At 46.6% G+C, this 23,384-nt stretch overlaps 1 protein-coding gene across 1 annotated transcript; it reads left to right on the top strand.

The window, feature by feature from the left end:
- Positions 1-291: 291 nt before the first annotated feature.
- On the top strand, positions 292-3,727 carry LOC147971037 (uncharacterized). The gene is made up of 6 exons (XM_087523793.1): positions 292-348; positions 505-581; positions 1,141-1,272; positions 1,328-2,807; positions 2,943-3,068; positions 3,719-3,727. The coding sequence occupies exons 1-6, from the start codon at positions 292-294 to the stop codon at positions 3,725-3,727; spliced, it is 1,881 nt and encodes a 626-aa protein (XP_087379919.1).
- The last annotated feature ends 19,657 nt before the right edge of the window (positions 3,728-23,384 follow it).

Consider the following 23,384-nt stretch of genomic DNA (forward strand, 5'->3'; position numbering starts at 1 on the left):
GTAAGAGCTTGGTAATTGCTCGAGAGTTGAGAGACATTTTCCACCGCCTCACTATAGTTACTGTAGGAGCAATATACTTGTGATTTTGTTCTTGTTCCGTCCTAACCATGGCAGGTGACGAACACAACATGAAAGCCACGATGGCATGCCTTGAGGAGGATGTGCATGCATACACCGAGCGGTTCACATCGTTCGAGGGCGCACTTGATAAGCGTCTCAAGTCGATCGAGGATAGCAATGAGACGTTCACCCAAACACTTGCATCTATTATGAAACGTCTTGATGCCCAGGATGCCCGTCAAGGTGCCGCCTCCACTTCCGCTCCGCATCTTCCAGCCACCAACACAGGTCTGCAACAAGCTCGTCGGGTACTCCCAGGAGACCCGGGGCACCCTCTTTCATACACCGATGCCGTCGACCAGCCCCGTCCTCGCAACGCCAACTCGATAGCCGACGACATCCAAGATGACAACTATGATGGTGATTCTGAGGATCCTGATGCAGTTAATGATAACAATGATTGTGATCATCGTCGACTACGCAATAATCAACAAGGTATGGGACGACACCAGCGTCCTCAGGTACGTGGCCATGACGATTCTTTGGGTAGAATTAAATTTGTCATGCCTCCTTTTGATGGGAAATATGATCCAGATGTTTATCTTGACTGGGAATTACTAGTTGATCAAAAATTTGCTTGCCATGATTTTCCTGATGATAAAAGAGTTAGGGCTGCAACTAGTGAGTTTAGTGATTTTGCTTCTGTTTGGTGGAGAGCACATTGTCGTAAACATCCTAATAATATTCCTGCCACTTGGGAAGCTTTGAAATTAGTAATGTGTCACCGTTTTGTTCCTGGATATTATGAACGTGACTTGCTAAATAAACTACAACGCTTGAACCAAGGATCTAAATCTGTGGAAGACTATTATCAAGAATTGCAAATGGGCATGTTACGTTGTGGTTTAGTTGAGACTGAGGAAGCCGCTATGGCTAGGTTCTTGGGTGGATTGAATAGAGATATTTATGACATACTTGCTTATAAAGATTATCATTCAATGACCCGTTTATTCCATCTTGCTATACATGCTGAACATGAAGTGCAGGGTCGTTCCAGACTGCGTCCTAATTTTTCTGCAGGTCGTACTTCCACATGGGCGTCGCGCACTCCTGCTGCCCCGTCCACTCGCACCTCTACAACAGCACCTGCAACCTCTCGACTGGGGCCTTCTTCATCAACTTCAGCATCACACACTTCGGCACCACTGAAAAGTACTACACAAATTCCAACAAAAAGTTCATCGTCATCATCCGCTTCCTCCAAAAGAACAAAGGATATCCAATGCCACACTTGCAAGGGATTTGGCCATGTCATGAAGGAGTGTCCTAATAAGCGTGTATTGATCATTCGTGAAGACGGCAAGTACGACTCTGCTAGTGATTTTGATGAAGACACATATGCCTTGCTTGCTACACATGAAGACGATGACACAAGACCGGAGCAAGAGGAAGAACCTGTGACCGCTGACGACGCCGATAAGTACATGAGTCTTATATCACATCGTGTACTTAGTGCTCAGATTGTCAAAGCAAAGAAGGATCAACGTCACAACCTCTTCCACATCAAAGGAGTCGTCAAGGAGCGTTCCGTTCGCATAATCATTGATGGAGGGAGTTGTAACAATTTAGCAAGCATTGACATGGTGGAGAAGCTCTCCCTACCTTCGCGACAACATCCACAACCATACTACATTCAATGGTTTAATGATGGTGGAAAGGTAAAGGTAACACGCATGGTGAGAGTTCCTTTTTCTTTAGGTTCATACCATGACACTATTGATTGCGATATTGTGCCTATGCAAGCTTGTTCTATGTTACTAGGAAGGCCATGGCAATATGATAAACAATGTTTACATGATGGTAGAACTAATCAGTACACTCTCACACATAAAGGAAAGAAAATCATTCTACACCCTATGTCTCCTGAGCAAATTTTAAAAGATGATCTTTCTAGGGCTAGTAGAAACACAAATATTGAGCGTACTCAATCTGAAAATCAGAAAGTTGTTGATGAGTTAGAACAATTTAATAAGCTGCACAAATCTGATCCTAGCACATCTAAAGAAATTAAATTGAAAGGTGTATCTTTCTTAGCTACACGTGCTGAAATTCTTGAGTTAGATGCTCATACTGATGAATGTTATGCTCTTATTTGCAAAGAAGTTTTGTTTTCATTTGAGGATATGCCTTCTTCTTTGCCTCCTGTTGTCGCTAACCTTTTGCAGGAGTATCATGATGTTTTTCCAAAGGAAGTACCACCGGGGCTGCCACCTATGAGAGGAATTGAACATCAAATTGACTTGATCCCTGGCGCCTCATTACCCAACCGTGCGCCGTACCGGACTAATCCAGAGGAGACTAAGGAGATTCAGCGACAAGTTCATGAACTACTTGAAAAAGGTTACATTCGTGAATCCCTTAGTCCATGTGCTGTACCAATTTTACTTGTTCCTAAAAAAGATGGTACTTCGCGTATGTGTGTTGATTGTAGAGCCATCAATAATATTACAATTCGATATCGTCATCCTATTCCTAGATTAGATGACATGCTTGATGAACTCAGTGGCTCGGTTGTGTTTTCTAAAGTGGACTTGCGTAGTGGCTACCATCAAATTCGTATGAAACTAGGTGATGAATGGAAAACTGCTTTCAAAACTAAATTTGGTTTATATGAGTGGTTAGTTATGCCTTTTGGATTGACTAATGCACCTAGTAATTTCATGATACTAATGAATGAAGTTTTGCGAGCTTTTATTGGATGATTTGTGGTAGTATATTTCGATGATATTTTGATTTATAGCAAGTCACTAGAGGAACACTTAGACCATTTGCGTGTTGTTTTTTCTGCTCTGCGTGCTGCACGTTTATTTGGTAATATCGAGAAGTGCACTTTTTGCACGGATCGAGTCACTTTTCTTGGCTATGTTGTGACAGCGCAGGGAATTGAAGTTGATAAAGCCAAGGTTGAAGCGATACAGAGTTGGCCGACCCCTAACTCGGTCACACAGGTACGAAGTTTTCTCGGACTTGCTGGGTTCTACCGGCGGTTCGTGAAGGATTTTAGCACCATCGCAGCACCGCTCAATGAACTCACAAAGAAAAATGTGCCATTTGTTTGGAGCGATGCACAAGAGGAAGCCTTCACTATTCTTAAAGATAAGCTTACACACACCCCTTTGCTGCAATTACCTGATTTCAATAAGATGTTTGAATTAGAATGTGATGCTAGCGGCATTGGTTTAGGTGGTGTTCTATTGCAAGAAGGCAAACCAGTAGCATACTTTAGTGAAAAACTCAGTGGGCCTAGTCTGAATTATTCAACATATGATAAAGAACTTTATGCACTAGTTCAGACTTTGGAGACATGGCAACATTATTTATGGCCTAAGGAGTTTGTTATACATTCTGATCATGAATCACTCAAGCATATTAGAAGTCAAAGCAAACTGAACCGTAGACATGCAAAATGGGTTGAATTTATTGAATCTTTTCCTTATGTTATTAAGCACAAGAAAGGGAAGGAGAATGTTATTGCCGATGCATTGTCTAGACGCTATACCATGTTATCACAACTTGACGTCAAAATTTTTGGACTTGAAACTATAAAAGAGCAATACGCTAATGATGTCAATTTTAAAGATATATTGCTCAATTGCAGGGAGGGTAGAACTTGGAACAAGTTCGTCATTAATGACGGATTTGTTTTTTGCGCTAACAAGCTATGCATCCCAGATAGCTCTATTCGTCTTTTGTTGTTACAGGAGGCGCATGGAGGAGGACTTATGGGACATTTTGGCGTCAAGAAGACAGAAGACATCCTTGCTAGTCATTTCTTCTGGCCAAAAATGAGAAGGGATGTGGAGAGATATGTTGCACGCTGCACGACATGCCAAAAAGCTAAGTCACGATTGAACCCACATGGTTTATATATGCCTCTTCCTATTCCTAGCACTCCTTGGGAAGATATATCTATGGACATTGTATTAGGACTGCCTAGAACACGACGGGGGAGAGATAGTATATTTGTTGTTGTCGATAGATTCTCTAAGATGGCACATTTTATACCTTGTCATAAAAGTGATGATGCTATTCACATTGCTGATTTGTTCTTTCGCGAAGTAGTTCGTTTACATGGTGTGCCAAATACAATTGTTTCTGATCGTGACACAAAATTCCTTAGCCACTTTTGGAGGGTGTTGTGGACAAAATTGGGGACTAAGCTTTTATTTAGTACTACATGTCATCCTCAAACTGATGGTCAAACTGAAGTGGTTAATCGTACATTGTCTACTATGCTTAGGGCTGTTTTGAAGAAGAACTTAAAAATGTGGGAAGAATGTCTACCACATGTAGAGTTTGCTTATAATCGTTCCATTCATTCCACCACAAAATTATGCCCTTTTGAGATTGTTTATGGATTTATACCTCGTGCACCAATTGATTTATTACCTATTCCATCTTCGGAGAAGGTAAACCTGGATGCTAAAGAACGTGCTGAATTAGTATTAAAAATGCATGAGATGACTAAGAAAAATATTGAACGCATGAATGCCAAATATAAACTTGATGGTAGTCAGGGAAGGAAAAGTGTTGTTTTTGAACCAGGTGATTTAGTATGGTTGCATTTGCGAAAAGACCGTTTCCCTGATTTACGAAAGTCAAAATTAATGCCTCGTGCGGATGGACCTTTTAAAGTGCTTGAAAAAATTAACGAGAATGCATATAAGCTTGATTTACCTGCAGAATTTTGGGTTAGTCCCACATTTAATGTTGCAGATTTAAAGACTTATTTGGGTGATGACGACGAGGTACCGTCGAGGACGACTTCGATTCAAGAAGGGGGGGATGATGAGGACATCTCTTCTATTGTTACACCCGCCGCAACTCCTACATCAGTTATTCCACTTGGTCCTATTACTAGAGCGCGGGCGAGACAAATTAATGGCCAGGTACTATCGCTTCTTCGTACATATGATTTAACTAATAAGAATATAATATTACACTCATGTTTGGATTTGCTTGTACTTGAGAATAAAGGAAAGATTAAAGATGAAGACAATATGGGTTCAGATCAAATGGAGCAACGCTCTTGCATGCATGTCACACGTCCTATCCACCAGGCATGTCACGTACGCATGCATGAAGTGCACCAGGACAAGAGACTTGGATTAATGGCCCAACATTACCACGTGGGTGGGCCCTAGAGCTTTCGGCCAGGCCGCCAGGTGCTTGCCGCAAAGTCTACGAAGACCATCCATGTACGGCCTCGAGCAGTCCGATTTGTGGACAACAGATACCGCCTTCGACCGGAAGCAGCAGTTAATAAATAGCTATTATAGTTTAGGGTTTAGACTCAGGTTTTATTGTATTGTTTAGCCATCGCTACAATTTCGCATCTACGAGATGTGTAGGACTACCGCCTTGTCAGATCCACAGTGGAACCCCAACTTTTCATCTAGTTCGTGTGCTCAGTTTATTATCCGCAATTTCAGTTGCAATTCACCTTTGTTCTTGCCGGTTCTTCGGTTGCTTGCAGGAACTTGAACCTCGTTGTTCAGGTTGATCGTGCCTACGGCAAGGTCAATAACCAGTGGAGATTGGTTTAGCGATTGTCGAGGCGTATCATCGGGTACGGTATAGCCGGATCGTCAAGGTCAAAATCCACCAAATCGATAATTATCCCCACTCTCATCAAAAGATCGGGCCGCCGTCACATCACTTTTCCTAAAGACTCAATGTGATCTTGGATCACTAAAATATAAAATGAAGAGTCTTGAGCTTTTGAGCTTGAGCCAATCCTTTGTCCTTAGCATTTTGAGGGTTCCACTTTCACATCCATGCCATGCCAATCATTGAGCTTTCCTGAAATAATCATCTTGGAATAGCATTAGCTCAATGAGCTATATGTTGTTATGAATTACCAAAACCACCTAGGGATAGTTGCACTTTCAATCTCCCCCTTTTTGGTAATTGATGACAACATATAGATCAAAGCTTCGACAAATGATAATAAGCAAGGAATATATCGTCGCTTTGAGAAGTATGTGATAAGTAAGAGCTCCCCCTAAATTTGTGCATATTTAAAATTTGCTTTGGACTGCAAATGCACAACGAGTTGGAGTCATGGGTTACTCTTCCATGTCACATACATCTTGGTGGAGCGCTCAAAAATGATAAGAATGAAATACATGCACTCATCACCAAGAATCATGAATGATCACATAAGATAGATAAGATAATAGCATTAAGCAAGCATTAAGTGTAGCTTATGATCAAACACATGATCATCAATGTCTCACAAATAATGATGTAGTATCTCAAGCACTCAAAAGCAAACAAGTTCGAAAAACCACCAAATAAAGCAAGAGAGAAAAGCAACACTCTCTCTCTCTCGAAGCCTATGATCTATACATCTTCTCCCCCTTTGGCAACAAGTTACCAAAAAGTTCCTAGAAAATGCATAGCACTAGATCGACGCTCAGGCTTGATCTTCAGGTGGTGGTGGAGTCCGGATCACTCCAAGGACGAAGGCTTCGGTAGATGCTGAAGTAGTCGCTGGAGTTGGAGCTGAAGTAGATGCTGGAGCTGGTGGAACTGAGGCTGTGGCTGGTGCTGAGGTGGATCTTGTGTCAGCAACTGGCACGACAGATGACCTCGGGCCTCGTGGCTCTCTAGCAAACGCATGAGTAGTAGTCCTGCCTCTCCTCTCCTGCATGTCCTCCTGGAGCTGCTCCACTGTAGACTGAACTTCCGTTACCTTGACATCCAAGTCATAGAACTTCTGTTCCATGATTCTCTCTAGGCTCTGCTGATTTTGAGTGAGGGTGGCCAGACTTTGCTCAATCCTCAGCGTGGATGCAATCAAGTAACCAAGCTGCTCTTGTTTGTTCTTCAAGAAGTATTCAGATGCCTCCTCTTGAGTAGGCATCTTGGCAGCTTTCTCCTTCCTCGCCTTCTCCTTCTTCGCATATGCTTGTGCAGACGATGGCTCGTTCTCAGTCATCACAACTTCATTGTTCTCAAAATCTGGACGGATGGGCAAATGTTCCTTGTCCAATAAATATATGCCCGTGCCCATCTTGGAGTTGATGAGCTCCTGAATCTGAGGGGCATATCCGCAACTCCTCTTCTGATCTGCTGCAGTCCTCTTGATTGTTTCCACTATGAGGCTCATCACCTTGAACTTCTGAGGCACATCAAACACATGTAGCAAGTTGATAGCATGGCCTCTGATCATCTTGTGATCTCCAGACTTGGGCAGTAAGGTGTGCCTTAGTATCCAATTGATCGTCGGCAGTCCTGACAGAAGGTAATGCACAGACCCAAATTTGAAGGTGTCAAGAGCTTCATTGGGAATTTCCTTGTACATATTGGACATGGAGTTATGGTCCATCTTCTTCTTGGCATAGATATCCAAGTCATCATCTTGCTCCTCTGGGGCATTTATGATCTGTGCCCACTCAGCCACTGTAGATTGGTACCTTGTACCCTCAGACATCCATGTGATCCTCCCATCTGGATAAAAGTGAGCTGTGGAGTAGAACTGCATGATGAGTTCCTCGTTCCACTTTGTGAGCTTCTGCCCAACAAAGTCAGCTACTCCACAAGCATTAAAGCTGTCATATACTCCTGGGTAGTGTTCCTCCTTCTCCTTGATATATGTCCAATCAACCCATCTCATGTCACAGACAATTGGCTTCTTATCTAGCAGCATTGTCTCATAAAAATCCTGCTGCTCCTTGGTGTGAAACCTGTAGTCCACGGCAGTCCTTCTCCTTGAAGCATATGGGTCTGCTTCTCTCCATTTCCTTAGCCCTGAATCTCTCCTGAGCTTCATATCCTCAGCCACAGGATGAGCATCGTTGTGGTCTGGGATCTTGGGCTTTAGCTTTCTCAGGACATTCTCTTCCTCTTCTTCAGCAACAGTCTCAGGCACTGGGGCCTTGTTCTTTTCAGCTGCAGGAATGCTTCTTGTGTTCCTCTTTGGCTTTGGCTTTGGAGCTTGCTTGGCCTTGGAAGCAGCTCCCCCTGATTTTATTGCATCTCCCATTAGCTTGGGTGCCTTGGGCGCTGGTGCAGCTACCTCTTCTTCCTCTTCTTCTTCCATGATGGAAGCTTTGCCCAGCACTCTAGCCACAGTCTTCTTCACCCTTTCCTTTCTTTTCTTGCCCTCAGCTGCAACTAGCTCTTGGGGAGTGGGCTTCTCAGTTGAGGCTCTTGCCTTTGACATGGGCTGCCTGCCTGCTGGCCTTTTGATTTTCAGGCCTGGCTTAGTGCCTTGAGCTGGCTCAACTCTCTTGGAAGTGGCCTCTTCCTCTGCCACATAGTCCTCATCTTCGGAATCTGAAGTCCTCTTCTTCCTTTGTCTCGTGGCAGCCTTTGGCAAGTTACTAGGAGTGCTCCTGCTGCCTTCATCAGATGAACTGGAGGGACTAGTGCCCTCACTCATCACCACTTGCTGCTCTGACATATTTTGGCTATCACCCTGGTCTGACATGCTGCAAACTGACTGCTGACCCTGTGAATAGATTATAGATGAGATAGAAAAGATGAGCATCACAAAATGCAGAGATTTTTGCAAAAGAATGATCCAAAAACTTAGTTTTAGTTTCCCACTGAAATCATCTCGGATCTATCGATTTTCAAACTCGGTGATACCGAAGCAGTTTTGGAACCTAAACTAGTGAACTCGGTAGGACCGAGTCACAGTTCGGTGGCACCGAGACTGCTAGGGTTTCACTGAGTTCAAAAATTGGTCACACCGATAAGTAATTCTCGGTCAGACCGAGTCTCACTTGTGCAATGGCATAAGCCAAATCGGTGGGACCGAGTTTTTCAACTCGGTGGGTCCGAGATGGTTTCGGCGGAAACCTAAACCTAGAATTTTCGAATCAAACCTAATCTACGGGCGTTTTGACTGGATAGAAGTTTATCAAACGTGGCTAGAATCAATATGATCACAATGTGCTAGGAATCAGATTGAGGAGTAGCACAAAGATCAAGTCCATACCCTAGTTCGGCGGGGACTTGCTACGGCGGCAACAACGGGGCAGAATTCCCGTTGACGGCGACGGAGACCAGCGACTGGAGGCTGCTGGCGGCGAGAAGACGATCCGGAGACCACGAGGGCAGAGCAGGCTATCGCGCGGGCGAAGGGGTTCGGAGAAATTTCCAAATTTTGCCCGTGACTATATATAGCCCGACCCTGTCGGTGTGATCGAGTGGAACAACTCGGTGGCACCGAGATTCATAACTGCGTGCAGTTACTGAAACTCGGTGTGACCGAAAGGTTCAAATCGGTTGCACCGAGATCGAAAACCTAGATCAACTTACTGATCTCGGTAGGACCGAAAGTGGAGTATCGGTCAGACCGAGAATCATAAAGAGGTTTTGGAAGTTTAAGTCTATGACGAATCGGGGACTCCGAGCGCTCCTCACACAGAGTGGTTCGAATCTGACTTGATCAAATTTTGTGATGCACCATGAATAGAGTTTGAGACGAGAAAAGCATAGATAGCTAGAGGAGGTTCTTAGGCATTCTTGTCCATCCACTTGGCAAAAGAAGATAAAACCAAACAATCAAAACAACAAGTGGATGTCCTCGAATGAGTAAAATATGCAATCAGCATGCTCACACAATAAGATGGCAAATGAAATATGTGACAAGGCATGCACAACCAATTCTAGCATCTATCAAGCAATTTGCGATGACTAGGTCATCTATATATGAGTATATTGACTTAGGAGTCAAGTGAGATCACTTGATCATAGGTCATACTCATCGTTAAAGCTCAAGTGGGGTTACCACTTTTACATAAAGCATTGTTGTGTTCACATCTTTAGAGTTGCTTTAGCTCAAGTCTTAGAGTAAAGCTCCCCCTAGATGTGATATCCCCCCTAAGAGGGATGAACTAACCTTGGGTTTTGTCGATGATGACTTCATGTAGATATTGAAGATGTGGATGCTCAATGTTGATGTAGGTCTCTTGGAGCTATCCATTTGAGTGAATTGCACTTTCAATACCTACATGGGTTAGTCCCACAAGGAACAATCAAGGATATCCATAGACATAGAGTGATGCACACAAAAGATGATGTCCATGAAAACTTTTAGGTTACCTTGTCCCTTGTCTTACCAACAAGAGGGTTTGTGACTACTTGAACTAGTGCAAGATGTGGAAGTTGATTGCACTTGTTCTTGCCAAAATGATAAGAGTGAAGTATGTTGGCGGAGTCACCCTCAAGAACTCTCTAGTTCTTCTTCTTTTGGATCCACATCATCTTGATGGGAATCCTTGGAGTTGTAGTCGTACTTGATGAAGTGGAGCTTGAAGTAGTCTTGGGAACCCACTTGACTAAGGTCTTTGGAGCTTCTTCAAATGCATCAATTTCCTCTTGAAGCTTGTCCTTGCCTTTTTGCTTGTAGTCTTGTGGTGGAAGATCATCTTGAGCTTGTGTCCCCTTGAAAGAAGTATACTTCTCTTGTTGAGGGACAAACTTTGTCTTGGGGTATTGATCTTCTTCCCACTCAACTCCATTGGCATTGAACTTTCGCTCAAAACCAACACCTTGATTCTTCCGGTGCATTCCTTGCTTGCGCACAATTTCCTCGAATTGCTTACTCCCGGCAAGGCTTTTGTACACTCCTTTTTCTATAATTCCCTTCAATAAACTATTTTCTTGCTCAAGTGTAACTTGGCTAAGAGAATCATTAGTGGAATCAAGAGAGCTACTAGAAGTAACAATATTGGATTTAGCATGATCATTGTTACTACTAGAGGAAGAATCTTTCTTGTTACTAGACTTGACTTGAGGCATGTAAGTGGATAAGAGTAAACGCTTGGCAATGTAAGAAGAACTTTTCTTGCGGAGATCATCATTGATTGCCTTTAAGAACTCATGCTCTTGCTCAAGATTGAGCTTTTCAAAGCGTAGTTTCTCATGAGCTCTTAAAAGTTCTCGATGATCTTCGAAGATAGTGTCATGAGCTAACTTAAGAGATTTTAGTTCTTTAGTTAGAGCCTCAATCTTCTCCTTATCATTGTCATTCGTTTTATCTTGATTAGCATGATTAATTGGTCTTTCATCATAGTATTCATCACTAGAGTTGTCAACAAGCAAATCATCACCTAACAAGTCATCTTCATCACTATTGAAATCAACATACTCGGGGTGTGTTACCTTAGGACCTTTGGCCATGAAGCATCTTCCAATTCCTTCATTTGGTGAGTCAAATATGTCGTAGGAGTTGGTTGACACAAGTGCTAGACCGGCAACACCTTCATCTTGAGTATCTTCGGAGTCGGAGTGATAACTTCTCTCGGAGTGGCTGTTGGAGTCGGAGCCGGATACCCATTCACCAACATGAGCTTGATGTATTCTTCTTGTGTAGCTCCTTGATGATTTTTCCTTCCTTTCCGAATCCTTGCTTCTCCGTGAGTATCTTCGTTCATAACGATCATCTCTACTCCTTCTCTCTCTTGGTGGTGATCCTTTGCTTCTTCTTTTTGGAGAATCTTCTCTTCTCTTGTATGGAGCCGTACACTCATTGGAATAGTGTCCGGGTCTTCCACAATTGTAACAGTTTCGCTCTCGACTAGAAGATCTTTTGTCATTGTAGGACCTTGACTTGGAGCTTCTATCTTTGCTTCTACTCTTGTAGAACTTGTTGAAGTTCTTCACCATTAAGCTCAATTCTTTATTGAAGTCTTGTTTCTCACTTGATGATGTAGGGGCTTCACATGAGGCTTTATAGGTACCAGTTGATTTGTTGTGAAGTTCCTCTTTATCCTTAAGTGAAATCTCATGAGCAATAATTCTTCCAATCACCTCCGTTGGCTTGAGATCTTTGTAATTGGGCATCATTTGGATCAATGTGCACACGGTATCATATTTTCCATCCAAGGCTCTTAGGATCTTCTTGATGATGAATCTATCGGTCATCTCTTCACTTCCTAAGCCGGCAATCTCATTTGTGATGAGAGAAAGCCTAGAGTACATCTCAGCGACACCTTCACCATCCTTCATCTTGAACTTGTCAAGTTGGCTTTGAAGTACATCCAACTTGGATTCCTTGACGGAGTCGGTACCTTCGTGCATATCAATCAAAGTGTCCCAATTTTCCTTTGCATTCTCAAGGCGGCTGATTTTGTTGAATTCTTCGGGGCACAATCCGTTGAAGAGAATATCACAAGCTTGAGCATTGTATTGCAACATCTTCAACTCATCTGCGGTAGCTTCACGGTTTGGTTCTCTCCCATCAAAGAAGTCACCTTGCAAACCAACACACACAATAGCCCAAACGGCGGGGTTATGTCCAAGAATATGCATTTTCATTTTATGCTTCCAACTAGCAAAATTAGTACCATCAAAGTAAGGACCTCTACGGTGATAATTTCCCTCGCTAGACGCCATACTCTCCTAGGTTGTGAAACCAAGGCTATGACCACCAAAAGCTATGGAGATCAAGCAAATGGAGACCAAAGCTCTGATACCACTTGTAGGATTGAAAGTATGTCTAGAGGGGGGTGATTAGACTACTTGACCAAATAAGAACTTAACCTTTTCCCAATTTTAGTTCTTGGCAAATTTTAGCTAATTTAGGACAAGTCAAGCAATCATCACATGATTCAAGCAAGCATGCAAAGAGTATATAGGCAGCGGAAAGTAAAGCATGCAACTTGCAAGAATGTAAAGGGAAGGGTTTGGAGAATTCAAACGCAATTGGAGACACGGATGTTTTTCCCGTGGTTCGGATAGGTGGTGCTATCCTACATCCACGTTGATGGAGACTTTAACCCACGAAGGGTAATGGTTGTGCGAGTCCACACGGGGCTCAACCCAAGGGCAATGGTTGCGCGAGTCCACACAGGGCTCCACCCACGAAGGGTCCACGAAGAAGCAACCACCCACAAAGGGTCCACGAAGAAGCAACCTTGTCTATCCCACCATGGCCAACGCCCACACAGGACTTTCCTCACTAGCGGTAGATCTTCACGAAGTAGGCGATCTCCTTGCCCTTACAAACTCCTTGGTTCAACTCCACAATCTTGTCGGAGGCTCCCAAGTGACACCTAGCCAATCTAGGAGACACCACTCTCCAAGAAGTAACAAATGGTGTGTAGGTAATGAACTCCTTGCTCTTGTGCTTCAAATGATAGTCTCCCCAACACTCAACTCTCTCTCATAGGATTTGGATTTGGTGGAAAGAAGGTTTGAGTGGAAAGCAACTTGGGAAGGCTAGAGATCAAGATTCATATGGTAGGAATGGAATGTCTTGGTCTCAACACATGAGTAGGTGGTTCTCTCTCAGAACATATGAGTTGGAATGATGTGTGTGTTCTGATGGCTCTCTCACTCAATGAGAAGAAGGTGGAGGGGTATATATATAGCCTCCACACAAAATCCAACCATTACACAGTTTTCCAATCTCGGTGGGACCGAATCAATAAGCTCGGTCGGACCGAAAATGTAAACCTAGTGACCGTTAGTGATTTTCGGTGGGACTGACATGCAACTCGGTAGGACCGATATGGTTAGGGTTTGGGCATAACGTAATCTCGGTGAGACCGATTACACAAACTCGGTGAGACCGAATTTGGTAATTAGCTAACCAGAGAGTTGGTCAGGCAAACTCGGTGGGACCGATTTTCTCTTTCGGTGAGACCGAGTGGAACTCGGTGAGACCGAAAAGTTACAAAGGGGAAACACTGAGTTTACATTGCAATCTCGGTGGGACCGATTCGCTCTTTCGGTGGGACCGAAAAGTTACGAAAGGGAAACAGAGAGTTTGCAACCCCATCTCGGTGGGACCGAGATCCTTATCGGTAGAACCGAATTGCTAGGGTTTGGCAGTGGCTAATGACAAGTGAAACTCGGTGGCGCCAGATAGGAAGAATCGGTAGGACCGAGTTTGGCTTAGAGTTTAGGTCATATGTGGATATGGGAAAGTAGTTGAGGGTTTTTGGAGCATATCACTAAGCACATGAAGCAAGAGGCTCATTAAGCAACACCTCATCCCTCCTTAATAGTATTGGCTTTTCCTATGGACTCAATGTGATCTTGGATCACTAAAATATAGAATGAAGAGTCTTGAGCTTTTGAGCTTGAGCCAATCCTTTGTCCTTAGCATTTTGAGGGTTCCACTTTCACATCCATGCCATGCCAATCATTGAGCTTTCCTGAAATAATCATCTTGGAATAGCATTAGCTCAATGAGCTATATGTTGTTATGAATTACCAAAACCACCTAGGGATAGTTGCACTTTCACTTACTACCTTACGTTCCGCTGTATCGGCTAGGGTAGTAAAGGGAGAACTACTGCGATTGTGCCCTGGTTTACCCAAGTGAGCACCTCAGTAGAGAAAGCCGAAAACTGACTGTCATGATGCGGCGAGAGCAGGTCAGCTCTTCGGAGGTCTCAAATCCTTAGAGATTTTTTCCGCATTACGTGAGGGATCGGTACTTACCCGATCAAGTGTTTACAACATCCTAGTCCAGATACTAGGGGTTGCGCCTATATTTCTATTGTCAAACTCCTATGGCTAAGTGAGGTGCTAAAGCCGCATAGTCTGATTGCCTGGTTCATCGCGCTAAACACCTCCTTCAAGGACCAAACAATTGGATCAAGACTGTTTAGATTACATCCCGAACACCCCCGTATTTCCTACGTGGGGGCAGAAGCCGACGACTGGACAACTCTCAGATTTCACATAACACGGCTGCACGGGAGGAGAATTTTTTTAACAAAACATTATATTACATAGCGATCTTGTTTCATCATACAAGGCAAAGACAACATGAATGTATTCATTCGAAAATAATGTCTTGCGCACATTGCGTTGCTACAATACGAGACCCCTCCAGTACATCTGCAAAATACCGCTCGGGCGTGCGGTGCTCCTTGCCCCCTGGCGGACCTTCGGTCATCAGCTTGACGGCGTCCATCTTCGCCCACCACACCTTGACACGGGCGAAGGCCATGCGCGCACCATCAATGCAGGCCGATCGCTTGATGACGGCCAGCCGAGGACAGGCGTTCACCAGCCGCTTTACAAGCCCGAAGTAGCTGTCGGGCATAGCTTCGGCAGGCCACACCCGGATTATCAAATCCTTCATGGCCTGTTCGGCCACCCTATGCAGCTCAACCAGCTGTTTTAGCTAATCGATGAAGGGCACGGGGTGCTCTGGCGCAAGGTATTGCGACCAGAACAATTTCTCCGTTGAGCTCCCTTCTTCGGCCCGGAAGAACTCCATGGCGTCGGACACACTGCGCGGAAGATCTGCAAATGCCCCTAGAGAACTCCGAATCCGGGTTAGTCGGAAATATTTCTTCTTCACATACTTGCTTTGCATACTAATTGCCTTACCCGCTGCGATCTTCTTGGCCTCCTGGATCTCCTGGAGGGCACCCCGGGCTTCAACCCGGGCCGCTTCTATGCTTTGGTGAGCCTTTGAGAGTTCGGCCTCTCGAGCCGAAACATCACCCTCAAAGGCCTCATACTTCTTCACAGCATCTTGGAGCTCTTGCTAGACCTCGTTCAGCCTGTCCTTAAGCTTCTTACGAGCGGCCTGCTCTTTGATAGCTTTCCCCTCGGCTTTGGCCAGAGCTTTTTTCACGGCCTCGACCTTGGTCGTCGCCCCTACACATATCATAACACTATGGTCAGTATACATCATTTATTCTTTCTGAATACATAGAGAGTCACTACATACCTTGCTGGTCTTCCAGCTGCTTCCTCGCCTGGCCGAGCTCCTCTTCGGCCCGCTCCAGTCTCTGCTTTAGTCCGGAGACTTCGGCAGTGTGAGCGGTCGTGGCCAGCAGCGATGCCTGTTTATTCACATTAGACACATTTTGGTTAGTTTCCTGCGAAATTTAATTGATCCTTTATCCGGTTTTTCTTTCCGAACACCGGACAGTGTCTCAGGGGCTACTGTCTATATTGGGATTTTCTCGGTTAACGCCGCTTACCTCAAAACCTGTCAGTAGGCCCCTGCAGGCTTCGGTCAGTCTGCTCTTGACGGACTGAACCTTCTCAATCACCGTACCCATAAGGATACAGTGTTCTTCCACGATGGAAGCGCCCCTTAGAGCTTCCAATAGATTATTCGGCGCCTCTGGTGGGACAGAGGTCGCCGGTGGGATGGGCACGCCTCCTTCTCTTGAAGGAGGCTGCTTGTCGGACTCCGCGGCTGTATGGGTCTCTGGATCCGTGCTCAGATGGGGGCCGAATTGAGCACGGCCCCCATCGTCAGTCTCCATGGGGGTCTGTTCCCCCATGTGTCGCCCTCCGGCACTACCATGATGGCCTCCTGAACCTCTCCCTGGCCTGTGAAGGTCCTTCGGGACAGCATCTTGTCGTATCCCTTGGCCTTGGGAGAGTAAGCGGCCAACGGTGTCTCGCTGGCCATTTCCTTTGAGTCCAACGAGCCTCTTGATGAGGATCGTCGGGAGCTGTCATGGGCCAGACTGCAATAACATTATAAAACCATATAAAATACTGTAAGGTGGAGAGGCCGAATAAATGGACATGTGCGGGTTCTTTGTACTCATGATGCGGCTAGGGGCTTGTTCCGGGGGTGTCGCTCTGGACTGATGTCGACGTCCCATGCAGAGCTGTCCGCGAGAGGGCCTTTCCCCTTCTTGGGCGCCTCAGACTCCAGATTTGTGGAGACCACCCTCTTCTTCCTCCCCCCATTAGGGGGAGATTCGCTCTCCTCATCATCATCATCATCGTTGTCGTCTTCGGCGGTGGAGGAGTGGGTCTTGTCTTCGGACGTCACGTCTGAAGCACCCTTGTGGCGGGGGCCACTCTGGACCCCCTTGGACTTCCCCTTGGCCTTCTTCTTCGGCGCCGTATAGGGCGCCTGCACCAGCATCTTCACCGGGCGCGGGATGATTGATTCCTCGGGTAGCGGAGCCGGACACCGAATCCGCTTCTCTCTCCATCCATTCCTGAAGAAGCAATGATTATAAAAGTTCAGATATCCTCCTTGTAAACAGGCAAGTAGAGGATGTGTTAAAGGCTTACCTCGTTGGCGAGGTGGTTAATGTCGCGCCTGCGGTCCGAGTTTGTGGCTGGGGGTGTCTCGTTGCCCTTGAAGAGCAACTTCCAGGAATCTTCGTGAGTGGTTTCAAAGAGCCTCTTCAGGGTTTAGTGCTTCTTTGGATTGAACTCCCATAAAGGGCAACTTCGGCTTTGGCACGGGAGAATCCGGCGAACTAGCATCACCTGGATTACATCGACGAGCTTGATATCTTTATCCACCATGCTCTGAACGCGTGTCTGCAGCGCTATCAGCTCGTCTAACGAAGACCAATTCGGGCTCTTCTCAACCCAGGAGGTGAGTCACATTGGAGCGTCGGAGTTGAATTCGGCAGCTGGGGCCTAGTTGGCGCCGCGGGGTTCTATGATGTAGAACCACAGTTTCTGCCATTCCTTGATAGTCTCCATGAAAGTGCCTTTCGGCCAGGAGACGTTGGTCAGCTTGCTCACCATGGCGCCTCCGCATTCCGTGTGCTGGCCATCCACCACCTTCGGCTTCACGTTGAAGACCTTGAGCCACAGCCGGAAGTGGGGTTGGATGCGGAGGAAGGCCTCACACATGACGATGAACACCAAGATGTTGAGGAAAGTGTTCAGGGCTAGATCATGGAAGCCTAGCCCGTAATAGAACATCAGCCCGCAGACGAAAGGGTGGAGTGGAAACCCTAGCCCGCAGAGGAAATGAGGGATGAATACCACCCTATCCTTGGGTTTTGGCATAGGGACGACTTGCCCGTTGGCTGGAAGATGGTGGGCGATTTCCTTCGCCAGATATCCGGACGCCCGAAGCTCAGTAATGTCCTTCTCCTTGACGGAGGAGGCCATCCACTTTCCTTGACCTCCGGATCCGGACATGGTTGAGTGCTTGCTCGAGTGGGGAAAATATGAGAACTTGGGTGCTAGAGCTCAAGAGTGGAAGGGCAGAGGAAGAGAGAAGGCATGGGAGAAGAAGGGGGAATCCTTATCCCCTTATAAAGACAGTGAATATCGAACCCCTCCCCACTCGCCCTAAAACTCGCCTATTCCCAAGGGCTGTGTAAACGACACGGTTGGGTTACCCACGCCCGTATTGATGAGAATCCCGCAATACGGGGACACGATCTTTGCTTTGACAAGACGTGCCAATGGAAACCGCATCTCGTAGCGCGGAATGGCAACCAAAGATGGTTCGATATAATGGCTGGACAGACGTGATGTCATCTTGAAAAAGTTGTCAGCAGATGGGACTCGTGAAATATTATACTCCCTGCAGTCGTGTGTGGTACTTGTGTTGCAGATCTGGACACCTTCCTTTTATCCAAAGACTATCTTGGAGTATTCGGAAAGTGGAACCCGCCTTGCAATGCCGAAGACAATCTGCGTACCGGACACATCATCATTGAAGCCTGGTTCAGGGGCTACTGAGGGAGTCCTGGACTAAGGGGTCCTCGGGTGTACGATCTATTGGATATGGGCCGGACTGATGGGATGTAAAGATACAAAGACCGAAGACTCTACCCATGTCCGGATAGGACTCTCCTTGGTATGGAAGGCAAGCTTGGCGATTAACTATGAAGATTCCTTTCTCTACAACCGACCTTGTGTAACCCTAGATCCCTCATGTGTCTATATAAACCGGAGGGCTAGGTTCGTAGATAGACCCTCATAATCATAGCTAGGCTAGATTGTTAGGGTTTAGCCATTACGATCTCGTGGTAGATCAACTCTTGTAATACTCATATTCAACAAGATCAATCAAGCAGGAAGTAGGGTATTACCTCCATAGAAAGGGCCCGAACCTGGGTAAACATTGTGTCCCCCGTCTCCTGCTACCATCGATCCTAGACGCACAGTTCAGGACCCCCTACCCGAGATCCGCCGGTTTTGACACCGACACCTACCTTTCGAGGTTGGGTGCCCTGCCTTTACTCGTGAGCTGTGGTAAGTTCGTTGGCTGTCCATTCGCACATTCAAGCCAGAGATACCTGAGAAATACAATGGGAGGCTGAACCCAGTAGAGTTTCTAAGCATCTACACGATCGCTGTTCAGGCTGTCGAGGGAAGAGATGAGAAGGTGTTTGCCAATTACTTCCCTTTGGCTCTCAAGTCGAATGTGAGGTCTTGGCTAATGCACCTGCCGGAGAACTATATTTCATCATGGGCTGACCTGCGCCATGAGTTCATCGGCACCTTCACTAGCGGCCATCAAGAGCCAGGCCGACCCAGCGACCTACAGCTTCTCCAGCAGAAGGAAGGAGAAACCCTCTGTAAGTATTTATAGAGATTCAGCAAAGTTCATAGAAACATCCCAAATATCCATCCGGTAGTTGTGATAGCTGCCTTCCAGTCCAATGTGCGCAACCGCCGGATTCATTCCAAGATGAACGTGCGGTTGCCCAAGACTGTGAAGGAGCTCTACACCTTAGTGGATAAGTGTGCTCGGATGGAGGAGGGAAGGAAGTTGCCCGGAGAGGAAGATTGCACCAACATCGATTCAGAGGATGATGATGAATCAACCAATCAGAAGAAGAATAAGAAGCACAGTAAGAAGCGGAAGGACAATGTAGTGATGACTGTTGAAGGATCGGGTACACTTAGTACCGGCAAGAAGGTCAAGGCTGAGGCCCCCGGTAAGGAAGCTGTCGTGTGCACTGACTGCCGGGATGCCGTGGCTGCCGAGAAGGCCGGGAAAGGTGATGGGCCGTACTGCAAGATTCATCGGACCTAAGGCCACGACCTTCAAGAGTGTTATAAGGTCGAGCAGCTTGTTGAGAGACAGAGAGCAGAGTATGAGAAGCGTGACAAGGAAAAAGGTCAAAATGTTGCTGGCGGTAAGGGTGGAGGCAGTAAAGTAAATCGCCCCGGCAAACCCTTTCGGAACCAAGGAAAGCCCGCTGGAGGTCGAGAGAAGGAAGCATGTGATGATGAGAGTGATGGAGGGGATGAAGAGGAAACTAGTGCACAAGAGTTTCAGAAGGCCACTGACACCCTATGCATTGACGGGGGTGCATCTCTGCACACCTCTCACCGCCAGCTCAAGCGGTGGGCACAAGAAGTCAATGATGTGGAGCCAGGGCCAGAGGCCCAGAAGCCGCTCAAATGGTCCCGCACGCCCATCATCTTTAACAAAGAGGATCTTCCTAACTATACCACTGCGGTAGGATGTTTGCCATTGTTGGTCTCACCAACAATTCACAACCTCAAGGTCACAAAAATGTTGGTGGACGGCGGGGCTGGGTTGAATCTGATTTCCTCGACAGTTATTAGCAGGCTTCAGATAGCAAAAGAAGAGTTGGAGGTTACCGACACGTTTCAAGGAGTTAACCCCTGTAAGAGTCATCCTAAGGGGAAGATCACGTTGCCGGTGATGTTTGGGGGAGAGCTGAACTACCGGACTGAGAAGATTGTGTTTGATGTGGTTGACCTCCCCCTGCCGTACAATGGGATTCTTGGACGCCCAGCCCTGGCTAAATTCATGGCAGCATCCCAATATGCCTACAATACCTTGATGATGCCTGGGCCTTCGGGGGTCATTACCATCCCATCAGATGAGAATGATGCAATCATTTGCATGGACAAGATGTACTGGGATGTAGTCGTGGCAGAGGCAGCGGCAGCGGCAGTTCCCGCCAAGGAGGACAAAGGAAAGAAGAAGGGTGCTAGGGACTCCGGCAAAGAGTCCGGGAAGCATGCCCCCACCGAGTGCACGGCACCCGTTAACGACATATCAAAGTGTTCTAACAGCAAGAGATCCAAGGTCGCTGCACCCCAAATGAAGAAGGTCCCGACAGGGCTAGCTGGCGTTGATGGTACTTTCACTATCAGCGCCACCCTCGATGACAAATAGGAAAGTGCGCTCATTGCCTTCCTGCGAGCGAATATCGATGTGTTTGCCTGGCAACCATCTGATATCCCTAGTGTTTCCAGGGAGGTAATCGAGCACCACCTTGCTGTCTGCCCACGTGCCCGACCTGTCAAGCAGAAAGTCCGGAAGCAGGCCTCGGAGAGGAAGCAGTTCATTGCAGAGGAGATCAAGAAGCTTGAAGCAGTTGGTTAGGTCAGAGTGGTGATGCACCCCACGTGGTTGGCAAATTCAGTGGTAGTCTGGAAGGCTAACGGGAAGCGGAGGCTTTGCATAGATTTCACAGATCTTAACAAAGCTTGACCGAAGGACCCATTCCCCTTGCCGCGTATCAATCGGATTGTGGATTCCACTTCGGGTTGTGATTTTCTCTCCTTTCTAGATGCATATTCTGGGTACCATTAGATCTTCATGTCCAAGGAAGATGAAGAGAAGACGTCGTTCATCACCCCATGTGGTACGTATTGTTTTGTCCGCATGCCGTTCGGATTAAAGAGTGTTGGGTCCACTTTTACGATGGCAGTCCAGATTGGTTTTGAGCCGCAGCTGCATAAAAACATAGAAGCGTATATGGATGATGTTGTGGTCAAGACCAAGGATAGAGCCACCCTTATTCAGGATTTGGAGGAAACATTTGCTAATCTACGCAAGATCAACTTGAAACTTAACCCAGAGGAGTGTGTGTTTGGCATTCCCTCTGGTAAGTTGCTTTGGTTCTTTGTGTCCCATCGAGGGATCGAAGCCAACCCCGACAAGATCAAAGCTATTGAGTAGATCCAAGCACCAAGGACGGTCAAGGAAGTGAGGCGTCTAACAGGGTGCGTTGCCATGCTAAGTAGATTCATCTCCAAGTCTGCCGAGCGCGCCCTGCCGTTCTTCAAAATTTTAAAGAAGGCAAGGCCCATGAAGTGGACTCCGGAAGCAGATGCAGCTTTGTAAGAGTTGAAGACCTACTTGTCCTTTGTGCCTACCTTGGTTGCCCCCAGACCACAGGAACCATTGTTGCTATACTTAGCGACAACCAACCAAGTGGTTAGTGCAGCCTTGGTGGCGCAGCGGGAAGTGGATGAAGCAGAAAGTGAGCAAATACCGGCAGAGTCAGAGAAGGATCAAGACAGCACTGAGCACAGTAGCGAGAGCAACCCCAAGGACACGACAATGAAGAAAGTGGTGCAGCGCCTAGTGTACTTCGTTCGCTCCTTGTTACAGGGGACTAGATCGAGGTACTCTGGCGTGCAAAAGTTGATCTTTGGTCTCATCATGGCCTCAAGGAAACTACGCCACTACTTCCAAGCCCATGAGATCATGGTTGTCACTTGCTTCCCATTGCAAAGGATTTTCCAAAACCCTGAGGCTACCAGCAGAATAGTGGAGTGGGCTTTGGAGTTATCCAGTTTTGGTTTCAAGTTTGAGAGCACATCAACTATCCAGAGTAGGGCATTGGCAGAGTTTATTGCAGAATGAACGCCAATCCCTAATGAGGAAGTGCCAGAGACAGTTATCCCCGGCAAGGAATCACCCCAAGAATGCATTTTGTATTTTGATGGTGCCTTTTCCCTGCAAGGTGCAGGGGCTGGCATGCTTCTTGTCGCCCCCTCCGGGGAGCACTTGAAGTACGTCGTCGAGATGCATTTTGCCCGGGAAGAGGCAACCAACAATACAACAGAGTATGAAGGGCTCCTTGCCGGGCTCAGGATTGCAGCAGAATTGGGAATTAATAAGTTGATCATTCGAGAAGATTCACAGCTTGTGGTGAGACAAGTCAACAAGGATTGCCAAAGTCCATTGATGGAGGCATACGTTGAGGAAGTGAGAAGATTGGAGGAACGCTTTGATGGATTGCAAACATAGCACGTACCCTGTACGGAAAATAGCATAGCTGATCATCTGTCAAAGTGTGATGCGCAAAAGCTTCCTGTGGAACAAGGAACTTTTGTTCTCCATCTTACTCAGCCCTCCGTATCCCTAGCTACAATGGCCTAGAAAAGGAGAAAGTTGGACACCGGTAAGCCTCTCCCGGTAGAGCTGTCCGCTCCTGGTAGACCCCCTGCCGGAAACAACTCCTCGCCATCTGCCGGACCACACCCTCCAGCCGGGCCCATGGACCCGGCGAACGAGGCATGTGCTCCCGCAGCAGAGGAGGTTCCGCTAGTCCTCATTGCCGAGCCCCAGCCTCCAACTTGGGCAAGGCACATTGTCCACTTCCTCCAAACCGGGGAGCTTCCCGGGGACCAAGATGAAGTTGAAAGAGTAGCCCAGAGGGCCAGTATGTATCAGTTTGTCCATGAAAATTTGTATAGAAGGAGGCCCAACGGTGTGAAATTGAAGTGCGTCTGTCGGGAAGAAGGAAAGGAACTACTGGCAGAGATACACAAAGGCATGTGCGGCTCCCACATTGGATCAAGGGCATTAGTTGGGAAAGCATTCCGGCAAGGAT

This window comes from Triticum urartu, chromosome 5A (assembly GCF_056163025.1).
Source record: "Triticum urartu cultivar PI428250 chromosome 5A, HENAU_Tu73, whole genome shotgun sequence".
NCBI lineage: Eukaryota > Viridiplantae > Streptophyta > Magnoliopsida > Poales > Poaceae > Triticum > Triticum urartu.